Below are 19729 nucleotides of genomic sequence, written 5' to 3'. Positions count from 1 at the left end.
AAAACATCTCGGTTATGTACGTAATCTCGGTACCCTGAGACGAAGGGAAGAAAACATTGCATGCTAACGCATATGGGGGGACTGTCGTTCCACATGACCTAGTTGAAACCTTTCTACAATAATGGCAATATTTAAATATTGGCTATGGTGTTTGAGCCCCGCCCTTTTAGGTGCGAAGCTGTCCGCTATAAAAGCAGGTGCACAAACACCATTCCTCAGAGTTTTCTGACTGAGGGACAAGGAGCGCATTGCTTGCACCTCAGAAAAACTCTTGAGTCTTGTAGTGCGGCCAGCGTTTGCAATGTCTTGTTCCCTTCATCTCAGGGAACCGAGGTTACATACATAACCGAGATGTTCTCTAACGACTTGGTACACGTGACATTGAGTGGTAACGCATATGGGGAACAGAATCCCATCATGCGGGGGGCCTGGGTAGCTCAGCGAGTAAAGACCACTTGTATATTTTATTGAAGATTACTCAATTCAATTTGATGGAATTTTGTTAAGAAATCAAAGTGGAAATCTTACAATTATGTTTTTGAGTTTACTTTTGTGGAAAATAATATACAGTTTATTCTGCACAGTAAGCAGTACACTATCATTCTATTCTGAACAAAGCCTGTGTACACATACAGTTAGTGTTTTATATATATATATATACAGGTGCATCTCAATAAATTAGAATGTCGTGGAAAAGTTCATTTATTTCAGTAATTCAACTCAAATTGTGAAACTCGTGTATTAAATAAATTCAATGCACACAGACTGAAGTAGTTTAAGTCTTTGGTTCTTTTAATTGTGATGATTTTGGCTCACATTTAACAAAAACCCACCAATTCACTATCTCAAAAAATTAGAATACATCATAAGACCAATAAAAAAAACATTTTTATTGAATTGTTGGCCTTCTGGAAAGTATGTTCATTTACTGTATATGTACTCAATTCTTGGTAGGGGCTCCTTTTGCTTTAATTACTGCCTCAATTCGGCATGGCATGGAGGTGATCAGTTTGTGGCACTGCTGAGGTGGTATGGAAGCCCAGGTTTCTTTGACAGTGGCCTTCAGCTCATCTGCATTTTTTGGTCTCTTGTTTCTCATTTTCCTCTTGACAATACCCCATAGATTCTCTATGGGGTTCAGGTCTGGTGAGTTTGCTGGCCAGTCAAGCACACCAACACCATGGTCATTTAAGCAACTTTTGGTGCTTTTGGCAGTGTGGGCAGGTGCCAAATCCTGCTGGAAAATGAAATCAGCATCTTTAAAAAGCTGGTCAGCAGAAGGAAGCATGAAGTGCTCCAAAATTTCTTGGTAAACGGGTGCAGTGACTTTGGTTTTCAAAAAACACAATGGACCAACACCAGCAGATGACATTGCACCCCAAATCATCACAGACTGTGGAAACTTAACACTGGACTTCAAGCAACTAGGGCTATGAGCTTCTCCACCCTTCCTCCAGACTCTAGGACCTTGGTTTCCAAATGAAATACAAAACTTGCTCTCATCTGAAAAGAGGACTTTGGACCACTGGGCAACAGTCCAGTTCTTCTTCTCCTTAGCCCAGGTAAGACGCCTCTGACGTTGTCTGTGGTTCAGGAGTGGCTTAGCAAGAGGAATACGACAACTGTAGCCAAATTCCTTGACATGTCTGTGTGTGGTGGCTCTTGATGCCTTGACCCCAGCCTCAGTCCATTCCTTGTGAAGTTCACCCAAATTCTTGAATCGATTTTGCTGGACAATCATAAGGCTGCGGTTCTCACGGTTGGTTGTGCATCTTTTTCTTCCACACTTTTTCCTTCCACTCAACTTTCTGTTAACATGCTTGGATACAGCACTCTGTGAACAGCCAGCTTCTTTGGCAATGAATGTTTGTGGCTTACCCTCCTTGTGAAGGGTGTCAATGATTGTCTTCTGGACAACTGTCAGATCAGCAGTCTTCCCCATGATTTTGTAGCCTAGTGAACCAAACTGAGAGACCATTTTGAAGGCTCAGGAAACCTTTGCAGGTGTTTTGAGTTGATTAGCTGATTGGCATGTTAAAATATTCTAATTTTTTGAGATAGTGAATTGGTGGGTTTTTGTTAAATGTGAGCCAAAATCATCACAATTAAAAGAACCAAAGACTTAAACTACTTCAGTCTGTGTGCATTGAATTTATTTAATACACGAGTGTCACAATTTGAGTTGAATTACTGAAATAAATGAACTTTTCCACGACATTCTAATTTATTGAGATGCACCTGTATATATATATATATATATATATATATATATATACACACACACACTGTATATATATATATATATATATATATATATATGGTGCAACTTTCCACTGCTGAAGTAGTGTCTGATTTGGTTAAAAAAAAAAAAAAGTCTGTTTCTGCATCTGGATGTGTTCTGCTCCACTTACAAATACAGGAAGATCCTTTATTTTTCAGATGAGTATTTTTAGCTGCAGTCGTAGTGAGTTTTCTTCAAAGAGGGCAAATGTGGAGCGGTACTGTATGCTAAAGTAGATGAAGAGGTGGAGGGGGATAGAGAATTTGTTCAAGTCCTTTAAGTCAGTGGTTTTCAACCATGGGGCTAGGGCCCATTAGGGACCTCAAGGTGACTTTAAAAGTTTTAAAATATATAAGGTTATATTATTGTAGTCTTACTTAAACTGCCAAAAACAGCATATGAAGTGACAGTTCCAGAAACTTCTGGAATCACAAAAATCTATTGAGATTAAGTATTTAAATTTATTGGCATTTGCATGAATTTGAGTTCTAAAAATGACCAAAAAAAGCACCATAAAAGTAAACCAAATGACTTGCTCGTTATATATTTAAAGTCTTCTGAAGCAATTTGGTATTTTTGTGAGGAACGGTGAAATTTAAAGCTAAAGTTTGTAATTTCTGCTCCACTAAAGCTACAACAAACAGAATTGCAAAAATAAAAATAGTTTTCAAAACTGTTTTCTGAATGCGCCACCGCCCCGCCTGACGTTGGTCAAACAAAGAATAGCCCCGCCCCCAAATCACGCCATTGGTTGAGTAACGTTGTTGGGGGAGGGTCTAAGAGCGTCGTTCAAAACAAACAGAGCGCCACACGAAGACAGTGCTTACAGTTTCCCAGTAAATTAACTTATAAATGGCTTACTTATAATTGTCTCTGCATACTCCAGCTTTAAGTCATTCCTCCGTCATAGCTCTCAGATCTCATTTGCACATGTGCGTAATTAAAAAAACAAACACAAAATGTTTGGTCATATGGGATTGGAACGTCATGACTGTGGCTGTAAACGCACGTCTTCAACTGCCGTTGAAACAGAACACTGTTACTGATCGATGTATTTGTTAACGGTATATAAGTACATGTTATAAATTATCATTTGTGGAGGTTTGGCCACATACAGTAGTGTAACGGAGCTCTACAGTGCGGTGTGACACTTCCCCCTGCAGTTCACCAGCGTTAACACTCTCTTCAGTCAAAAAATATATATGTTTGAGCTCTCATTACTTTAGCTGCCATTAATATATGATAAGTAGTATAGATGAGATTTTTTACTATATGTCTGTATACATTATTTAAATGTTGTAGCTTTTTAATCCCTGTGACATTTGAAACATCTACCAAAATGACAGAAGAGAATTGTGGAAACCATTAATCTCGCTATGAGTCCGTCAATATTAACCGTTTTTTCTTTTGTACCGCACACGCTTTTGCACACTAATAGACCGCGATCACTTTAAGATGCGGAGGGCTTGCCTTGTGAATGTGTACACGCAGTCAGGAAGAGCCTCCGAGAATGACACACAAAAATACAGGCAGCAGAAGCAGTAATGAATGGAGCCTTTCCGACAGACTGCTGTTTATTTGAATTATCAGCTTTTAATCAGCACGAGCGAGCGACCGTTACAACCGTTGGGATTTTTCTGTTTGAAAGCCGCGCGAGGGTGAGTTTTTAAATGTCACGGTTTCACTGTTAGCCTTGAGGATGTGCTCTGACTAAAAACTGACTTTAAATAACTAACAGGAGCGCTAGACCCCTTATAGACATGCACTATTCAGTGAGCTCGAATATTGACGTCGAGTTATATTGTGTTTTTCGCTATATTATAAGGGAAACACGTTGAAGCGTCTAGCTGGCTAACTGTTAGCCACTCGTGCTTTTAAACAACAGATAGAATTGATATTTCTGGCGTGAGAGCTCAGTTTGACAATAAGAACAGTTTCTACACATTTAAGGCTGTAAACATGCTTTTAGTTCAGTAAGTGCATTTTGCTTGCATGTCTTTAAATGCATGTATACTGACAGCTCAATCAAGTCATACAGCATCTCACTGGCCATCTTTAAACTGATTTATTTATAACTCTGTTCTTGCACTTTCGACTTCTGTGCCGTAGGTGTGATACACGTGTACTTTGCCGTGCTGGAGTCTAGATGAATGACTGATTGTATGTCATTACTGCCTGCGTGGACAGGATATGCTGCATACAGTCCACGCAATCTGTCCATGATTAATGTACAGTTATATACACTTAACTGCTCTTGGTGAGAGTGCCTTTTGGCTGATCGTTTGACAAAAGTGATGCAGGTCTGAAGTCCTGCAAGTGTTGAATGCCTTTGTGTTTATTCTTTTCTGTTAAGGTTTTTTTTTTTCTTTTTTTTTTCTTCTCTCCTCCAGCTTTTACAAGATGGGTGTTACCAAGAAGGCCACTGTGGTCTTCGTTTGACCTTCTCTGGCCAGTGTTGGGACTTGTGTCGTCTAGGGCTGTTAGATTCCAGAAATTTGGGAATCGACTCCGATTCCTGTTTTTGTCGATTCCAGACTCATTTTTTTCGATTCCGAAAAGAAAAAACGGAAGGTAAAGTTAAATCTCATAACAAACAACTCACTACAACGTGTTCTTTGCACTATTTATAATAGTGATCAACATTTACTATTAATAGGTCCATTCTAAAATTAAATCAGGATGCTTCAATCACATGAGATAAATTTGAGGGAAGTTTGAGTAGATGTGGCTGTATTTAGAAGGAGTACTGAAAATCACCTTACTAAAAGCACCTTTTTACCTACATTGAAATTGTCTGTTACCAGTGCCGTTGCAAGTAACTCTGGGGCCCCTGACTATACATTGCTCTGGGCCCCCTTACCTATTAAAATAATAACATTTGGAATTTGTTGTGGGTCCCCCGGAACTCTGGGCCCCTAGCATATTTGAGTTCTTGTTTAGAAAGAGGTTTAAATTATAATGTACAGTAATTGTCCACTACCTTTTGTACACTGAATAAAATATCCAAACAATACACTTCGAATTTATTTAACAATCCATGTTGTTGTGGTTTATTTCATACAATATATATATATATATATATATATATATATATATATATATATATTATTATTAGAACGTGTATTTTACATTTTTTGTCTTTGAATTAGATTTCTTAAAATTAATTTAATGTACAATGGTGTAAAATGTAAGCTAGTTTTTATATATATATATATATATGCAAAAGGTTTTAAAACACTAAAAATTGAGAACGAGTATAGAAGCGTTAGATTCTCGTTTTTATAAGTGCAGCACATTGATCATTTAAACTTTAACATACCGATCTTTTCTAATGATAAAAGGCAAATATCAATAAAACTAATTTAATATACCGTCTGCAAATATGCACATATCTCGTTTAAACAGATGTAATAAACCAACCTCACACAACTTGAGCAGATCCAACATCGTGTGAAGCGCTCATAAATCTTCCTCTGAAGCATGTTTTCTAACAGTCTCTCCTCAACAGTTCCCTGTCACTTTTAACTTTCTTTTCTAATGATAAAAGGTAAATATCAGTAAAACTGCTATTATATACCATCTACAAATATGCAGATATCTTGTTTAAACAGATGTCATTCACAAACCTCACGAAAATCCAGAGTTTTCTTCCCATCGAGCGCTCATCTAATATCTCCTCTGAAGTGCGTATTCTATCAGCCAGAATCAAAAACTTCAGGATCAAAAGTTCCTCTGATTCACAAAACATGACAGGCAGTGGTCACAATCCAAGCAGGCGATCCAGGCCGTTTAAACTGTCAGGAGATTGCTGCTCGCGCTGGATCCGCATGGGCACGTGAGTGCAACCAAAGTCTTTCTATCACGTCAGTCCACTGTCGGCCATGTTTGGAACGCTCTTGGGAGGCCATCATTTGGAGCCAGAGTCTGCGCAGTAGTGATTGTGGGATGGAGCCGTGGTATCAAGGTCCTGCTCGAAGCTAACGCTGTACTACAGTACTGGCTTTTTAATTAAAGTTCAAGCACAGTAGAACGATTTCTTTAGACAGAGTATAATTCAGATTTTTACAATGTTATTTTCTTAAATAAAAAATAATTAGTTACTGTTAGCTAACAATCACCTGCATTTTTTCCACATAGCTAACATTAGACTGCTTGTTGTCTTATTCAGTAATCCTAGCTAGCTAATAACATTAATTTTCTGATTAGCTCACAAAGCACAAATTTAACTTGCCGAAAAAACTGCAATGATCCCTCAGATTCCTTAGGTTGGTTAGTTTACTGCAAAACAACTCATTTTGTCGGTTTGAAACAGACAATCACAGTTATGGAATGTTAAAGTTAACACTTCCTCTCCTCTCGACATTCCAGAAAAAACGTCCGCAGGTGCCTCCGCGACTGCTTCACTCAGAGAAGCTGTCAATCACAGCTGTCAATCATTACGTCACACCCCCTTTTTATAGCATCAAATAACTAATTAAAACCAATTTTATCAGAAAGATGAACACTTTATCATACATTTATGTGATAAGAACTACCTAAAATGACAGAAACCATCTTTGGAAAAAATTTATTTGAGGTGTACTTTGATTTTTTTTAGTGTGGCTCATGTTCCATCCGCTAACATGGAAGGGGGCGGGGTTTATGACCTATACTGCAGCCAGCCACCAGGGGGCGATCGTGATATTTTGGCTTCACTTTTGGGGAGCTGTCATGTCATCCATCTTTATAGACAGTCTATGGTACAGACCTTCAGACTGTTAAGTGTGCTGTGTCTTTTCTAATTGATCAAACTGATAGCACAGTGGACAATCAAATATTGGAAAAATTCCATAGACTTACATTGATGGAATGTTCAAACAGGGCAATGTAATGTTTGTGAATTCTATGTAATGTCTGTCTGACTATCCAGAGACTATTTAGCAGAGATGGGTCACTTCTATTAAAATGCATGGGAGAAATTGGAATGCCCAATGGTCAACAGATGTAGAAAGGAAGTCTCACCTTACAGGTAAAAGAGCCAATCACCTTTTAGATACAGACATTTCCTGTCAATCGTCTCGAGAACATGCATGCGTATTAGCTATACAAGCTGGGAGAATTGTGTTTTTTAGCATGATCTGAGGTAAAGAAGCACAATTTATGATACGGGTGTTGTCAGATTTGACTGCTTATTTGAAATATACTTAAGATTGGCAAGCAGTTTTTGAGATTTTGATGTTCCCCCATTCAAGTAGATAGGAGTTGCGCTGTCGTGACTGCAAATAGCCTCCCGAGAACATTCCAAAGATGGCCGCCAGTGGACTGACTTGCTAGAAAGACTTTGGACTTTAGCTTGTTAAAGGGATAGTTCACCCAAAAATGAAAATTCTCTCATCATTTACACACCCTCATGCCATACCAGATGTGTATGATTTTCTTTCTTCAGCAAAACACAAATGATGATTTTTAGAAGAATATTTCATTTCTTTAGGTCCATACAATGCAAGTAAATGGGTGCCAAAATTTTGACGCTTCAAAAAAGCACATAAAGGCATCATAAAAGTAATAATGTTGATCATCTTCTAACAAGGGCACATGTCTGGGTAGATTAGATGGTGAGCAAAGAATCCATTCTGGTAGTGCAGAATAAATGGGAAGGAGTAAAGACCTGAGCGACTTTGACAAGGGCCAAATTGTTATGGCCAGACGACTGGGTCAGAGCATCTCTGAGGTGGCAAGACTTGTGGGGTGCCCCGGTCAGCAGTGGTGAGTACCTATCGACAGTGGTCCGAGGAGGGACAAACCACAAACTGGTGACAGGGTGTTGGGCGCCCAAGGCTCATCGATGCGCGAGGGCAACGAAGGCTGGTCCGAACTGACAGAAGGTCTACTGTGGCACAAGTCACAGAAAATTTTAATGATGGTTATGGGAGGAATGTGTCACAACACACAGTGCATCACACCCTGCTAATTGTGCAATTATGTGAGAAGAAATGAATGGCTGAATAGCTGAAATCCACCTCTGTTTTGTGTCAGAGTTCTGTTCGTATTTATTCAGTGCAAATGACCGTCTTACGCCTCATTATCCAGCCTATAGAGCACAACAGTGCTTGCCGTCTGGGTTCCGGAAGTATTTTTCCCATTAACATTTTGCTAAGGTGTTTCATTAAATCCCCTATAATAGAGTTGTAAGCCATCAACCAAAGGAACCACCTCCGAGGTGAATCACAACATTACTTTGATTTGAAGCAAAAAAGTATTTGAAGATCAGACAAAAAGACAAAAGTACAAGGCTGTGTACTTATCGTCTTTCACGAGGGCACAGACTACAATCCCATGAAGCATTGCGAATTATGTAATTAAATGAAAAAACATGAAACTGTATAAGACTATTGATTTTAGATTGTTGATTATAAGTACATTTTTGGTAATGACACAGACACCAAATAGAGAAAAACAATGCTGATCCATGTTGGAGGCTAAGGCAGAAAAAACTAAAATTGTGTTGTGAATTTCATTTCATGGATTAGACCAGCTGCTATGTAATGTACCATATTCAAAGCTGTATTTTGTGGATGTCTGCCAAACATTTGCCTTTATACAGTTGTCATGTGTGGGCCGATCCCACATACCGATACTGCATTTAGGATTGCAGAGTACACAAGTAAATGTGTGTGTGTGTGTGTTTAGTAGAAGTCTTTGGCGTGGCAGAGCTCTCAAACACACAGTATAAGCCCCAGGCTGAGATCAGGAAGTGCTGAGAGACACCATGTTCAGGCTGTGTTTGACAGGGCTTAGTGCAGCACATCAGTATGTTAAGGGAGAGTCTGACTGCTGCTACTGCTTGAATAGACCCTTGGGATGAGTGTATAGATATGTTATTATGTTGTGTTTTCGGATGTTCAAATTAATGTTAGCATTTTTAACATAGTTGAAGTCAGAAGTTTATATACACTTAGGTTGAAGTCATTAAAACAAAATGTTTTAACCATAGATTTAATATTAGCAAACTATAGTTTTGGCAAGTCATTTAGGACATCTACATTGTGCATGACAAGAGTAATTTTTCCAACAGTTGTTTACAGACAGATTGTTTCACTTTTAATTGACTACATCACAATTCCAGTGGGTCAGAAGTATACATACACTAAGTTAACTGTGCCTTTAAGCAGCTTGGAAAATTCCAGAAAATGATGTCAAGCCTTTAGACAATTAGCTTCTGATAGGAGGTGTACTGAATTGGAGATGTACCTGTGGATGTATTTCAAGGCCTACCTTCAAACTCAGTGCCTCTTTGCTTGACATCATGGGAAAATCTAAAGAAATCAGCCAAGACCTCAGTAAAAAAAAATTGTGGACCTCCACAAGACTGGTTCATCCTTGGGAGCAATTTCCAAATGCCTGAAGGTACCACTTTTATCTGTACAAACAATAGTATGCAAGAATAAACACCATGGTACCACGCAGCCATCATACCGCTCAGAAAGGGGACGCATTCTGTCTCTTAGAGATGAACATAGTTTGGTGCGAAAAGTGCAAATCAATCCCAGAACAACAGCAAATGACCTTGTAAAGATGCAGGAAGACAAGTATCTATATCCACAGTAAAACAAGTCATATCGACATAACCTGAGAGGTTGCTCAGCAAGGAAGAAACCACTGCTCCAAAACAGCCATAAAAAAGCCAGACTGCAGTTTGCAAGTGCACATGGGGACAAAGATCTTACATTTTGGAGAAATGTCCTCTGGTCTAATGAAAGGAATATTGAACCGTTTGGCCATAATGACCATCTTTATGTTTGGAGGAAAAAGGGTGAGGTTGCAAGCCGAAGAACACCATCCCAACCGTGAAGCATGGGGGTGGAAGCATCATGATGTGGGGGTGCTTTGCTGCAGGAGGGACTGGTGCACTTCACAAAATAGATGGCATCATGAGAAAGGGAAATTATGTGGATATATTGACGAAACATCTCGAGACATCAGCCAGGAAGTTAAAGCTTTGTCACAAATGGGTCTTTCAAATGGACAATGACCACAAGCATACCTCAAGTTGTGGCAAAATGTCTTAAGGACAACAAAGTCAAGGTATTTGAGTGGCTATCACAAAGACCTGACCTCAATTCGATAGAAAATTTGTGGGCAGAACTGAAAAGGCGTGTGCGAGCAAGGAGGCCTACAAACCTGACTCCAATTCTGTCTGGAGAAATGGACCAAAATTCCAGCAACTTATTGTGAGAAGCTTGTGGAAGGCTACCCAAAACATTTGACCCAAGTTAAACAATTTAAAGGCAATGCTACCAAATACTAAAAGTGTATGTAAACCTCTGACCCACTGGGAATGTGATGAAAGAAATAAAAGCTGAAATAAATCATTCTCTCTACAATTATTCTGACATTTCACATTCTTAATAAAGTAGTCATCTTAACTGACCTAGGACAGGGAATGTTTTCTACGATTAAATGTCAGGAATTGTGAAAAACTGAGTTTAAATGTATTTGGCTAAGGTATATGTAAACTTCTGACTTCAACTGTGTAATGATGGTTGTAATTTCCTTCTTAATTATGAATTTAAGGGTTTATCTTAGCATTTGAGCAGTGGAGCTGAAGTTTTTAACGTGTGTGCATTTTTGAGTGTGCAGTTTTGAATAAATCTCTGTAATTTGTTCTGATTTATAGCCTCTATTTGTGGGGAGCATTACAAGCCAGATTGTCATTCTAATCCCTTCTAGAAAGTGTCTTTTTTTTTTTTTTTTAGTGTAAAATAGTACAATTTTATTTGTACATTTTTTTGTCTTTTCATCCTTTGCAAGGTGATCAAGAGGACAGAGAGAATATGGAGTTAGAAATGTTTCTAATTTAGAGACAAATGGAAAGAGATTTACAAAAATGAAATTAATTCACAAATAATTTTAATGAGATCCACTTGATTGGACTCAAGATGGCGCTGAGTATGGCTGCTGCGCTGCGAGCTCCGACACGGCATTGTAGTGTTTTGTTTTTGTTTACAGTTCTTATTTTTTTTTTTGTCTTGGATGTTGTCTGCCTTATTGTCTACAACAGACAAACACTTTTGGACATTGGTTCTGCAATTACACACCGTAAACCGGACTTCAAATTCCTCAATGCCAACCCGCTGTTTACAAACACGTCAGCGGAGCCCTTTGTCTGGGCTGCACGGCTGCAGAAATGCAAAAGGAAAAGGCAAAACAGAGCCGGCGTTCTCATCAGAGTAAGACATTGCGCAAATCGACCCCCGCTACCCAGTATTCTACTGGCAAATGTTCAGTCTGTGGACAACAAGCTTTGCGAGCTGAGAGCGTGGATCTCTTTCCAGTGAGAGACGAGGGACTGCTGCATTATCTGCCTTACAGAAACTTGGATGTCTGCGGAGATTCCAGACTCAGCCATTGAACCCATGGGGTTCTCCGTGCACCAAGCGGACAGAGCGAAAGACCTCTCAGGTAAAAGCAGAGGTGGTGGTGTATGTTTTATGATCAACAAATCCTGGTGTGATCAGAGGAACGTACATTCTATCAAGTCATTCTGCTCTCCTGATCTGGAATTTCTCATGCTTCTGTGTCGACCATTCTGGCTGCCGAGGGAATTCACAGCGGTCAGTATCACTGCTGTGTACATCCCACCACAAGCCACCACAGACCGGGCACTCAAGGAACTGTACGGGATTATAAGCAAGCAGGAAACCGCGCACCCTGAGGCCATGTTCAATGTGACTGGGGACTTTAACAAAGCCAATCTCAAATCAGTCGCACCAAAATACCACCAACACATTAGTTTTAACACACGAGGGGACCGGGTTTTGGACCATTGCTACTCTCCCTTCCGGGATGGCTACAAATCCCTCCCCCGCCCACCATTTGGCAAATCGGACCACTCTTCCGTTCTGCTTCTGCCCGCTTACAGGCAGAAACTGAAACAGGAAGCACCCACCCTCAGAACGATCCAGTGCTGGTCGGACCAATCAGACTCTACGCTACAAGACTGTTTTGATCATGTGGACTGGGAGATGTTCCGGTCCGCCTCTGATGATGACATCGAGCTTTACGCTGATAGCGTAACGTTTTTCATCAAAGTGCGTAGAGGACGTTGTTCCGAGCAAAACAGTACGGATCTATCCGAACCAGAAACCTTGGATTAATAGCGATGTTCACGCGGCACTTGATGTGTGGACCTCCGCTTTTAATTCCGGGAACGTGGAGGAGCATAAACAAGCCAGTTATGCCCTCCATCAGAACAGCAAAGCGTCAGTACAGGAACAAGATTGAAGGACAGTTTAACACCACCAACTCTAAAAGCATGTGGCAGGGAATTAACATCACGGACTTTAAAGGGAATAAAAACTCCACCGTGAAAACAGCTGCCTCTCTCCCGAATGAGCTAAATACTTTTTATGCTCGTTTCGAGGGAAATAACACCGCCCTCGTGGAGAGAGCTCTCACGGCCGAAGCTACAGAGGTTAGTTCACTCTCCGTCTCTGTAGCGGATGTAACCCGATCCTTCCGACGGGTGAATATCCGCAAAGCCGCGGGTCCAGATGGCATTCCGGGCCTAGTCATCAGAGCGTGCGCGAACCAACTGGCTGGTGATTTTACGGACATTTTCAACCTTTCCCTCTCTTTGTCTGTAGTCCCCACATGCTTTAAAACGTCCACCATTGTGCCTGTTCCAAAGCAATCCAAAATCACTTGCTTAAATGACTGGCGTCCTGTTGCTCTGACCCCCATCATCAGCAAATGCTTTGAGAGACTAATCAGAGATTACATCTGCTCTGTGCTGCCTCCATCACTGGACCCATTGCAGTTTGCTTACCGCAACAACCGCTCCACTGATGATGCCATTGCATCTACAATACACACTGCTCTCTCCCACCTGGAAAAAAGAACACTTATGTGAGATTGCTGTTTGTAGACTACAGCTCAGCATTCAACACCATAGTGCCCTCCAAGCTTGATGAGAAACTCCGGGCTCTTGGCTTAAACAGCTCACTGTGCAGCTGGATCCTGGACTTTCTGTCAAGCAGATGCCAGGTGGTTAGAATGGGTAGCAACATCTCCTCATCACTGACCCTCAACACTGGAGCCCTGCAGGGCTGTGTTCTCAGCCCACTCCTGTATTCCCTGTACACACATGACTGTGTGGCAACACACAGCTCCAATGCCATCATTAAGTTTGCTGATGATACGATGGTGGTAGGCCTGATCACTGACAATGATGAAACAGAGAGGAGGTGCACACTCTGACACACTGGTGTCAGGAGCACAACCTCTCCCTCAATGTCAGTAAGACAAAGGAGCTTGTGGTGGACTTCAGGAGAAGAGATAGAGAACACAGCCCCATCACCATCAATGGATCACCAGTGGAGAGAGTCAGCAGCTTCAAGTTCCTGGGTGTCTACATCACTGAGGAACTCACATGGTCCATCCACACTGAGGCCGTCGTGAAGAAGGCTCATCAGCGCCTCTTCTTCCTGAGATGGCTGAGGAAGTTTGGAATGAACCGCCACATCCTCACACGGTTCTATACCTGCACTGTAGAGAGCATCCTGACTGGCTGCATCTCCGCCTGGTACGGCAATAGCACCGCCCACAACCGCAAAGCCCTGCAAAGGGTGGTGCGAACTGCCAGACATATCATCAGAGGTGAGCTTCCCTCCCTCCAGGACATATATACCAGGCGGTTTGTGAAAGAAGCTCGGAGGATCATCAGAGACTCCAGCCACCCGAGCCATGGGCTGCTCTCACTGCTACCCTCAGGCAGGCAGTATCAGGACCCGCACCAGCCGACTACATGACAGCTTCTTCCCCCAAGCAATCAGACTTTTGAACTCTTGATCTCTCACGATCAAAATACATCAGCACTGCACTTCATTAATCTTACTCTTATATCTCACACCGGACTGTCATAAATTATATTATTATTATATTATATTCTCTCTTAACAGCACACTAGCAACTTACTATCAACCGACAGCCTGAATGTCAATACAGTACAACACAACCTACTGTACATTCTATATATACTATTCTTATTGTATAATGTGTAGTCTATATTGTGTGTATTGTATAATGTACATTATATATTATTATTTGTATATTGTGTTGTGTGTAAGTGTGTATATTAGATTTTAAATTGTGTTGTGTAAATTTTATGTTTATTGTAGATTGGTATATGTCTCATCACTGTCATGACTGCTATGTTGCTCGGAACTGCACCCAAGAATTTCACACACTATTGCACTTGTGTATATGGTTGTGTGACAATAAAAGTGATTTGATTGATTTGATTTGAAATAAATGTTCGGAGTTTCACAAAAATAAAGTGATTTCACAAATAAATAAAATGAGATTTGTAAATAAAAATTGATTTACAAATATATTTTTTAACTCACAAACACAACTGTCCAGCATTTATCTGTTGGATCGCTTGCTGTGCATTTGTGGATGGCAGCTCACATTTGTGAATTCTGAAACATTTCTTGAGCGAGAGCTGCAGGCAATCCACAAATAAGTGGACTCCACCCATCATCTACTCAAGCCAATCAGATAATGGCCACATTACTCTGACCAATCGTAGCACATTCTATCTCTAACCAATCACATTTCGTTTTACTAGCAGGGCGGGACCAGAGCCACAGCGCTCTCATGAGCATGGAATCAAGCACATACAGATAAGCTCCAAGGCCGCAAACTCTAAGAAACAGACACCATCAGAGGAATACTGTGATTTAAGGGTCGTATAATTTTCTCTCAGTTATAAACGTGTAGTGTCTTGTTAAATGTCGACAGCTGAAAATTGCCCATTTGTAGAGTCCTGATCATTAGCTTTATAGCTAACCTGGCTGACAGGATGAGTCTGCTATTTTAATTTTAACCAAGTTTCTTGACTGAAACTTCTAGCTACATAATGGAAATGTATGTATGTATGTATGTATTACTCTTAATGTTACATGGTAGATCCCAACAGACATACTTCTAGACATTACAAAAGATCAGTAGTACAAATAGTGCCTTTATAAAACATGAATCATATTAAATGATCTTAGGAGCACAAACCATAAATTAATACCCTATATTACACAGTGTACAAGATCTGCTATGCAAATAATTTGCTAATGTATTTAATAAAAGCAGTTGTAAGGTAATAATTATTAGAATTTAGCTTTTTAGCACTTTTGTGTGAATGTATATAAATTGTTAATATATAAGGAAATAACAGTACACACAGTAGTCCAGCAACCATAGATGGCATGTCAACATTAGCAATCACATTTTCTCAAAAAATATTGAATCAAACCAATTGTTTATACAGTGCATAGTGGATAAGACCTTTACTTGTAGCACATGTGAAGCGCTTTTACCTTGAAGTTGCACCAGAGACTATTTAGCAGAGACGGGCTACTTCTATTAAAATTAATGGGAGAAATTAGAATGCCCAACTGCAGTCAACAGATGAAGATAGGAAGTCCCGCCTTACTGGTAAAAGAGCCAATCACCTTTTAGATACAGACATCGCCTGTCAATCACCTCTAGAACATGCATGTGCATTAGCTATAAATGCATTTTTTAGCGTAATCTGAGGTAAAGAAGCACCATTTATGATACCATTGTTGTCATATTTTACTGCTGATTTGAAATATGTTCTTTGATTGTATTCTTGACCAACCATTTTGGAGATTTTGGTCTTTCTCCATTCAAGTAGATAGGAGCTGCACTGTTATGACTGGAAATAGCTTCCTGAACAGGAACTGTTGAGGAGAGGGAGAATGAAACAGGCGAGCACTTTAACATGAGCTCAAACACGTCTGCCGATGCTGTGATATGCAGACCGTTTAAATGAGACTGTGTTGCACACCGGTCTATTATTGTAGTAACACGATGGCACATAACAACAAAATGAACCATTACTGGTCGTTTACATGTCTCAGTCGCTTCACATGCGAACAGGCGATTCTCAGTGCCCTCGAATCAAATCGGCCAAAGGGGAAACTTTATCGGCCGATGCGATAATTAAAAAAGTCGGCCGACCGCTAGTTCTTACAGTGATAATTGACTCATTAGATATTGCCATCTGAACTGTCCATCAGCTTTGAGCACTTGACTCACCTGCTCCAAAAATCAGTCCTTTTAAAATGTGTAATATGAGAAATGTTTCAGAATTCACAAATGTGAGCTGCCATCCACAAATGCACAGCAAGCGATCCACCAATAAATGCTGGACAGAGTTGTGTTTGTGAGTTAAAAAATATTTTTGTAAATATTTTTTTTATTTTTTATTTGCAAATCTTATTTATTTGTGAATTAATTTCATTTTTGCGAAACTCCTAACATTTATTTGTGGATCTCGTTCAATTTATTTGTGGACCAACTTTCTATTTGTGAATCTCTTTCCATTTGTCTCTGAATTAGAAACAATTCTAACTCCATAAGAGAACCATGAGAGGAGTTATCTTGAACACAAAGCCTTAAGGAGGCACGCCTGAACAGAGAGGTGGCAACCCCGCCCTGTACACAACACTAGGTTGTGCTTAAAATGATATATTAGGAGGATTTGTGTTGGCTTGTGTTTGTCCAGTTAAACATGAAAAGCATTAAAAAAGACATTACCGAGTGTGTCTTATACAACTGAGGAAGCTTTCCTGCATCAGTGAATGCTCTTATCTGAAGCGCTCAGATTCTTTTTCTGCATCTGTGAGTGTAATGTCTGCTTGCATTGATTCAAGGCAGTCTTAAATGATAAATCACAGCGCTGGTTTATGATGAGACCTATCTTGAGTCAAATTGTAAGCATTGTTAAAATGACAACCATGAAACCTCTTCTCACTTAATCTGCCTTTGTTAGGTTGAGGAACCGAGGTTCTTCCTCCAGAGCTTTTTTCTTGTGCCGAAATGGACGGAATACGCTGTTAAAATTAGGGCTGGGAAAAATATAAGAAGCAACCCTCTACAATGCGCCTAAATCGCTCACAAATGCGACCAAATTTCACGCTATTCAACTTAAAATGTCTGTGGTTAGCCACTGGCTGGTAAACGTTTAGATTTCACTCACCAGTGATTGAGTAGTTTTGTGGCCAGGACGAGATCCACTCAATTCATTTATAATTAAATAATGTCTCTTAATATCCATTTGTTCTTAACTTGATCAAAAACAACAAAACATAAACATTTAAAGCTACACTATGTATGTTTTTGTTTTGTTGGAAATGAACAAAATTTAATTAATGAGCAAGTACACCAACACTCCGTCTTCCAAACCATGTTTTTGCCTTACCCTGATTCACTACAGTAAGCATACAATAATGATTAATAATTTAGAGCTGTCGGGACGTATTTGGCAGGAAATTGCATACTTCCGTCAGTCATCCTTGCATGTTTCGTCATGTCTGTAAATAAAGAAAAGAAGATGCAGCTTTGCAGCATGTTTATATGTGCGTTTGAAGCTGAAAGCTTGTAGCAACAACAAATGAGCGACATTGACCATGGATCATTCCAAAAGCAACCCTCTGGGGAATCACCAATTTTAAAAATAAAGTAGCCTCTAATCGAGAAGAGTCAGCAAGTAAAAAGGTAAAGCAACAGAGCCTGTAATAAAACACGAAACATCGGATTGGCTTTTCAGAGGTGGCGACTACTTTGTGATCTTAAAGGATTTAAAACAGACCCAAAGATGGAGTTTTTCTTACTCGACAGGTAAGATACTTTATTGGACCTATAGTTAGCCAGGTAGCTCTTTTAGAGCGGTAGTTCGTTAGATAGTGTTAGCCATACTAATGGGGCATCTTATAATGGATTGTAGTACTGCAGTGCTTTCAATTCCATTTTCGAAGAAGGAAACACAATGGAAAATGATTTACTTTATGCTTGTAACAATGGCAATCTCTAAACCAGTTACTACCTTGGTCTATTTGCCTGCATATTTTTCGAATATCTGTCTTTTTCATCCTTTTGTTATTTATTTATTTATTTTTTGAGGGGAGGGGACAAGTTTTGATGTCGTTAGTGTCAATCGCACTAATAAGATGATCACCTGTAACCATGGTTTCACTGGTACTCCTCAAACCATCAGATTCATCCATGCGGAAGAGCAGAGCCGAAGCACATCTCACATAATTACCAAAACAAACTCTGCAAGTAACTTGCAGTTTTGTGCTTCAACCGCTAGAGGGCCAAAAGTTACATTGTGTAGCTTTAATTCTAATCATGCATAGCACAGATGTGGTAAAGCCCCAGCACTCACAGCAGAGTGCTTCTTCATTCTTTGCTCAGAGCCAAAAAATAAATTGAAACAGCTGAGCAACGACATACAGTTTGTGAACATTCAAACACCCGCCACTCTGCTGTGAGAGGTACATTTAAATATGAGGACACTCAAGACTACTTGAAAAACATCAACTAATATGACAATAAAATGTGTCATCAATGACTGCATGCCTCATTTTATGAGTATAATTCATACAAGATCAGTAAAAGAAGCTGTTTTAATTACTCATTGATTATTTAAAGTAATACGTATGCAGTAGAAAATGTGTAGTTTATAAGCTTTACCTTGTGCATTCATGCCACTAAGGCGCTAACACTATACGCGGTAATAGTATGCACCAGTTACCTTCTGTTATTGTAATGTATGATGACATGATGGGTGTATAAAAGAGTGTTATTGGGCAGAAACAGACGAAAGAATGATAATAGGCATATTGTATCTTTGGGCAGATGTGTGAATGGCTTTCAGCTGCAGATTGCACATGAGTGAATGGCACGTAAGAGCATTTGAGTAGATATGATTCCATTTGTAGACTAATTAAACAAAAAACAAAAAATTGCATGACATGTTCTTGGAAAATATCTCCATGCAAATGATGGTACAGATGTACAGTAGGTAAATTTGCACTAACTCGATAATAACTCTGCACACCAGTCTGTTCATGTTGACTGATCTTAACTGACTGAATGAAAATTAGCTGTTCGCTTCAAAGTTGGTGGAGCTCCTACCGATGGCAGAGACCAATAGCAGTAAGAAGGTGTTTAGTAGCCAGTAAGACGTTTTCCCAAAAGTTGTCCCTGGCGAGCTGTTACGAACCACGGAAACAAACTCAAAAACACCTTTTTTGCCAGATTTTGGTCTAATTGACCAAATTAGACCAAATTTGTACCATCTGTACAAAACATACAGCTATACCTTCTGAACAAATTCATCTTATGATCCGGTTCTTTTGAATCTACAGCTAGAAACATAGAGTGCAACCAGTGTAGTCTGATTCCTGAATAAATGACTCTTATGAGTCCATTCTTTTGAATCTGCACTGCAAAACAGCACTTCCTCCTGAATGAATTAAGGCCCAATCACACCAAGGAAGATAACTATAACGATAACTGTGATGATAACTACATTAGCGTCCACACCAATGGACGATAACGTTTTGCTTATTCTAAGCGTGCGCTGCAGTTATGTTCACA

The 19729-nt window shown here is 39.8% G+C and overlaps 1 protein-coding gene across 3 annotated transcripts in view; it reads left to right on the top strand.

Annotated features, from left to right (window-relative positions):
• Positions 1 to 3743: 3743 nt before the first annotated feature.
• LOC127416097 (glycosaminoglycan xylosylkinase-like) overlaps positions 3744 to 19729 on the top strand; it is a 43147-nt gene continuing 27161 nt past the window's right edge. Inside the window, exons 1-3 of one of the 3 annotated variants that reach the window (XM_051655243.1) lie at positions 3802 to 3939; positions 4391 to 4538; positions 4672 to 4852. Coding sequence is in view for 1 of the 3 variants with exons in the window: in XM_051655241.1 (XP_051511201.1) it covers positions 3826 to 3939 (114 nt within the window). In the remaining 2 variants the exon portion in view is untranslated. Of the gene's footprint in view, positions 3940 to 4390; positions 4539 to 4671; positions 4853 to 19729 lie in introns of all 3 variants that reach the window. The other 2 variants (XM_051655242.1, XM_051655241.1) reach the window with 2 other exon arrangements.

The sequence above is a fragment of the Myxocyprinus asiaticus genome, chromosome 25 (assembly GCF_019703515.2).
Source record: "Myxocyprinus asiaticus isolate MX2 ecotype Aquarium Trade chromosome 25, UBuf_Myxa_2, whole genome shotgun sequence".
In the NCBI taxonomy this organism is placed as follows: Eukaryota; Metazoa; Chordata; class Actinopteri; order Cypriniformes; family Catostomidae; genus Myxocyprinus; species Myxocyprinus asiaticus.
Note: the sequence above shows the minus strand (reverse complement) of the source record. Positions and strands in the feature narration are given on the sequence as shown.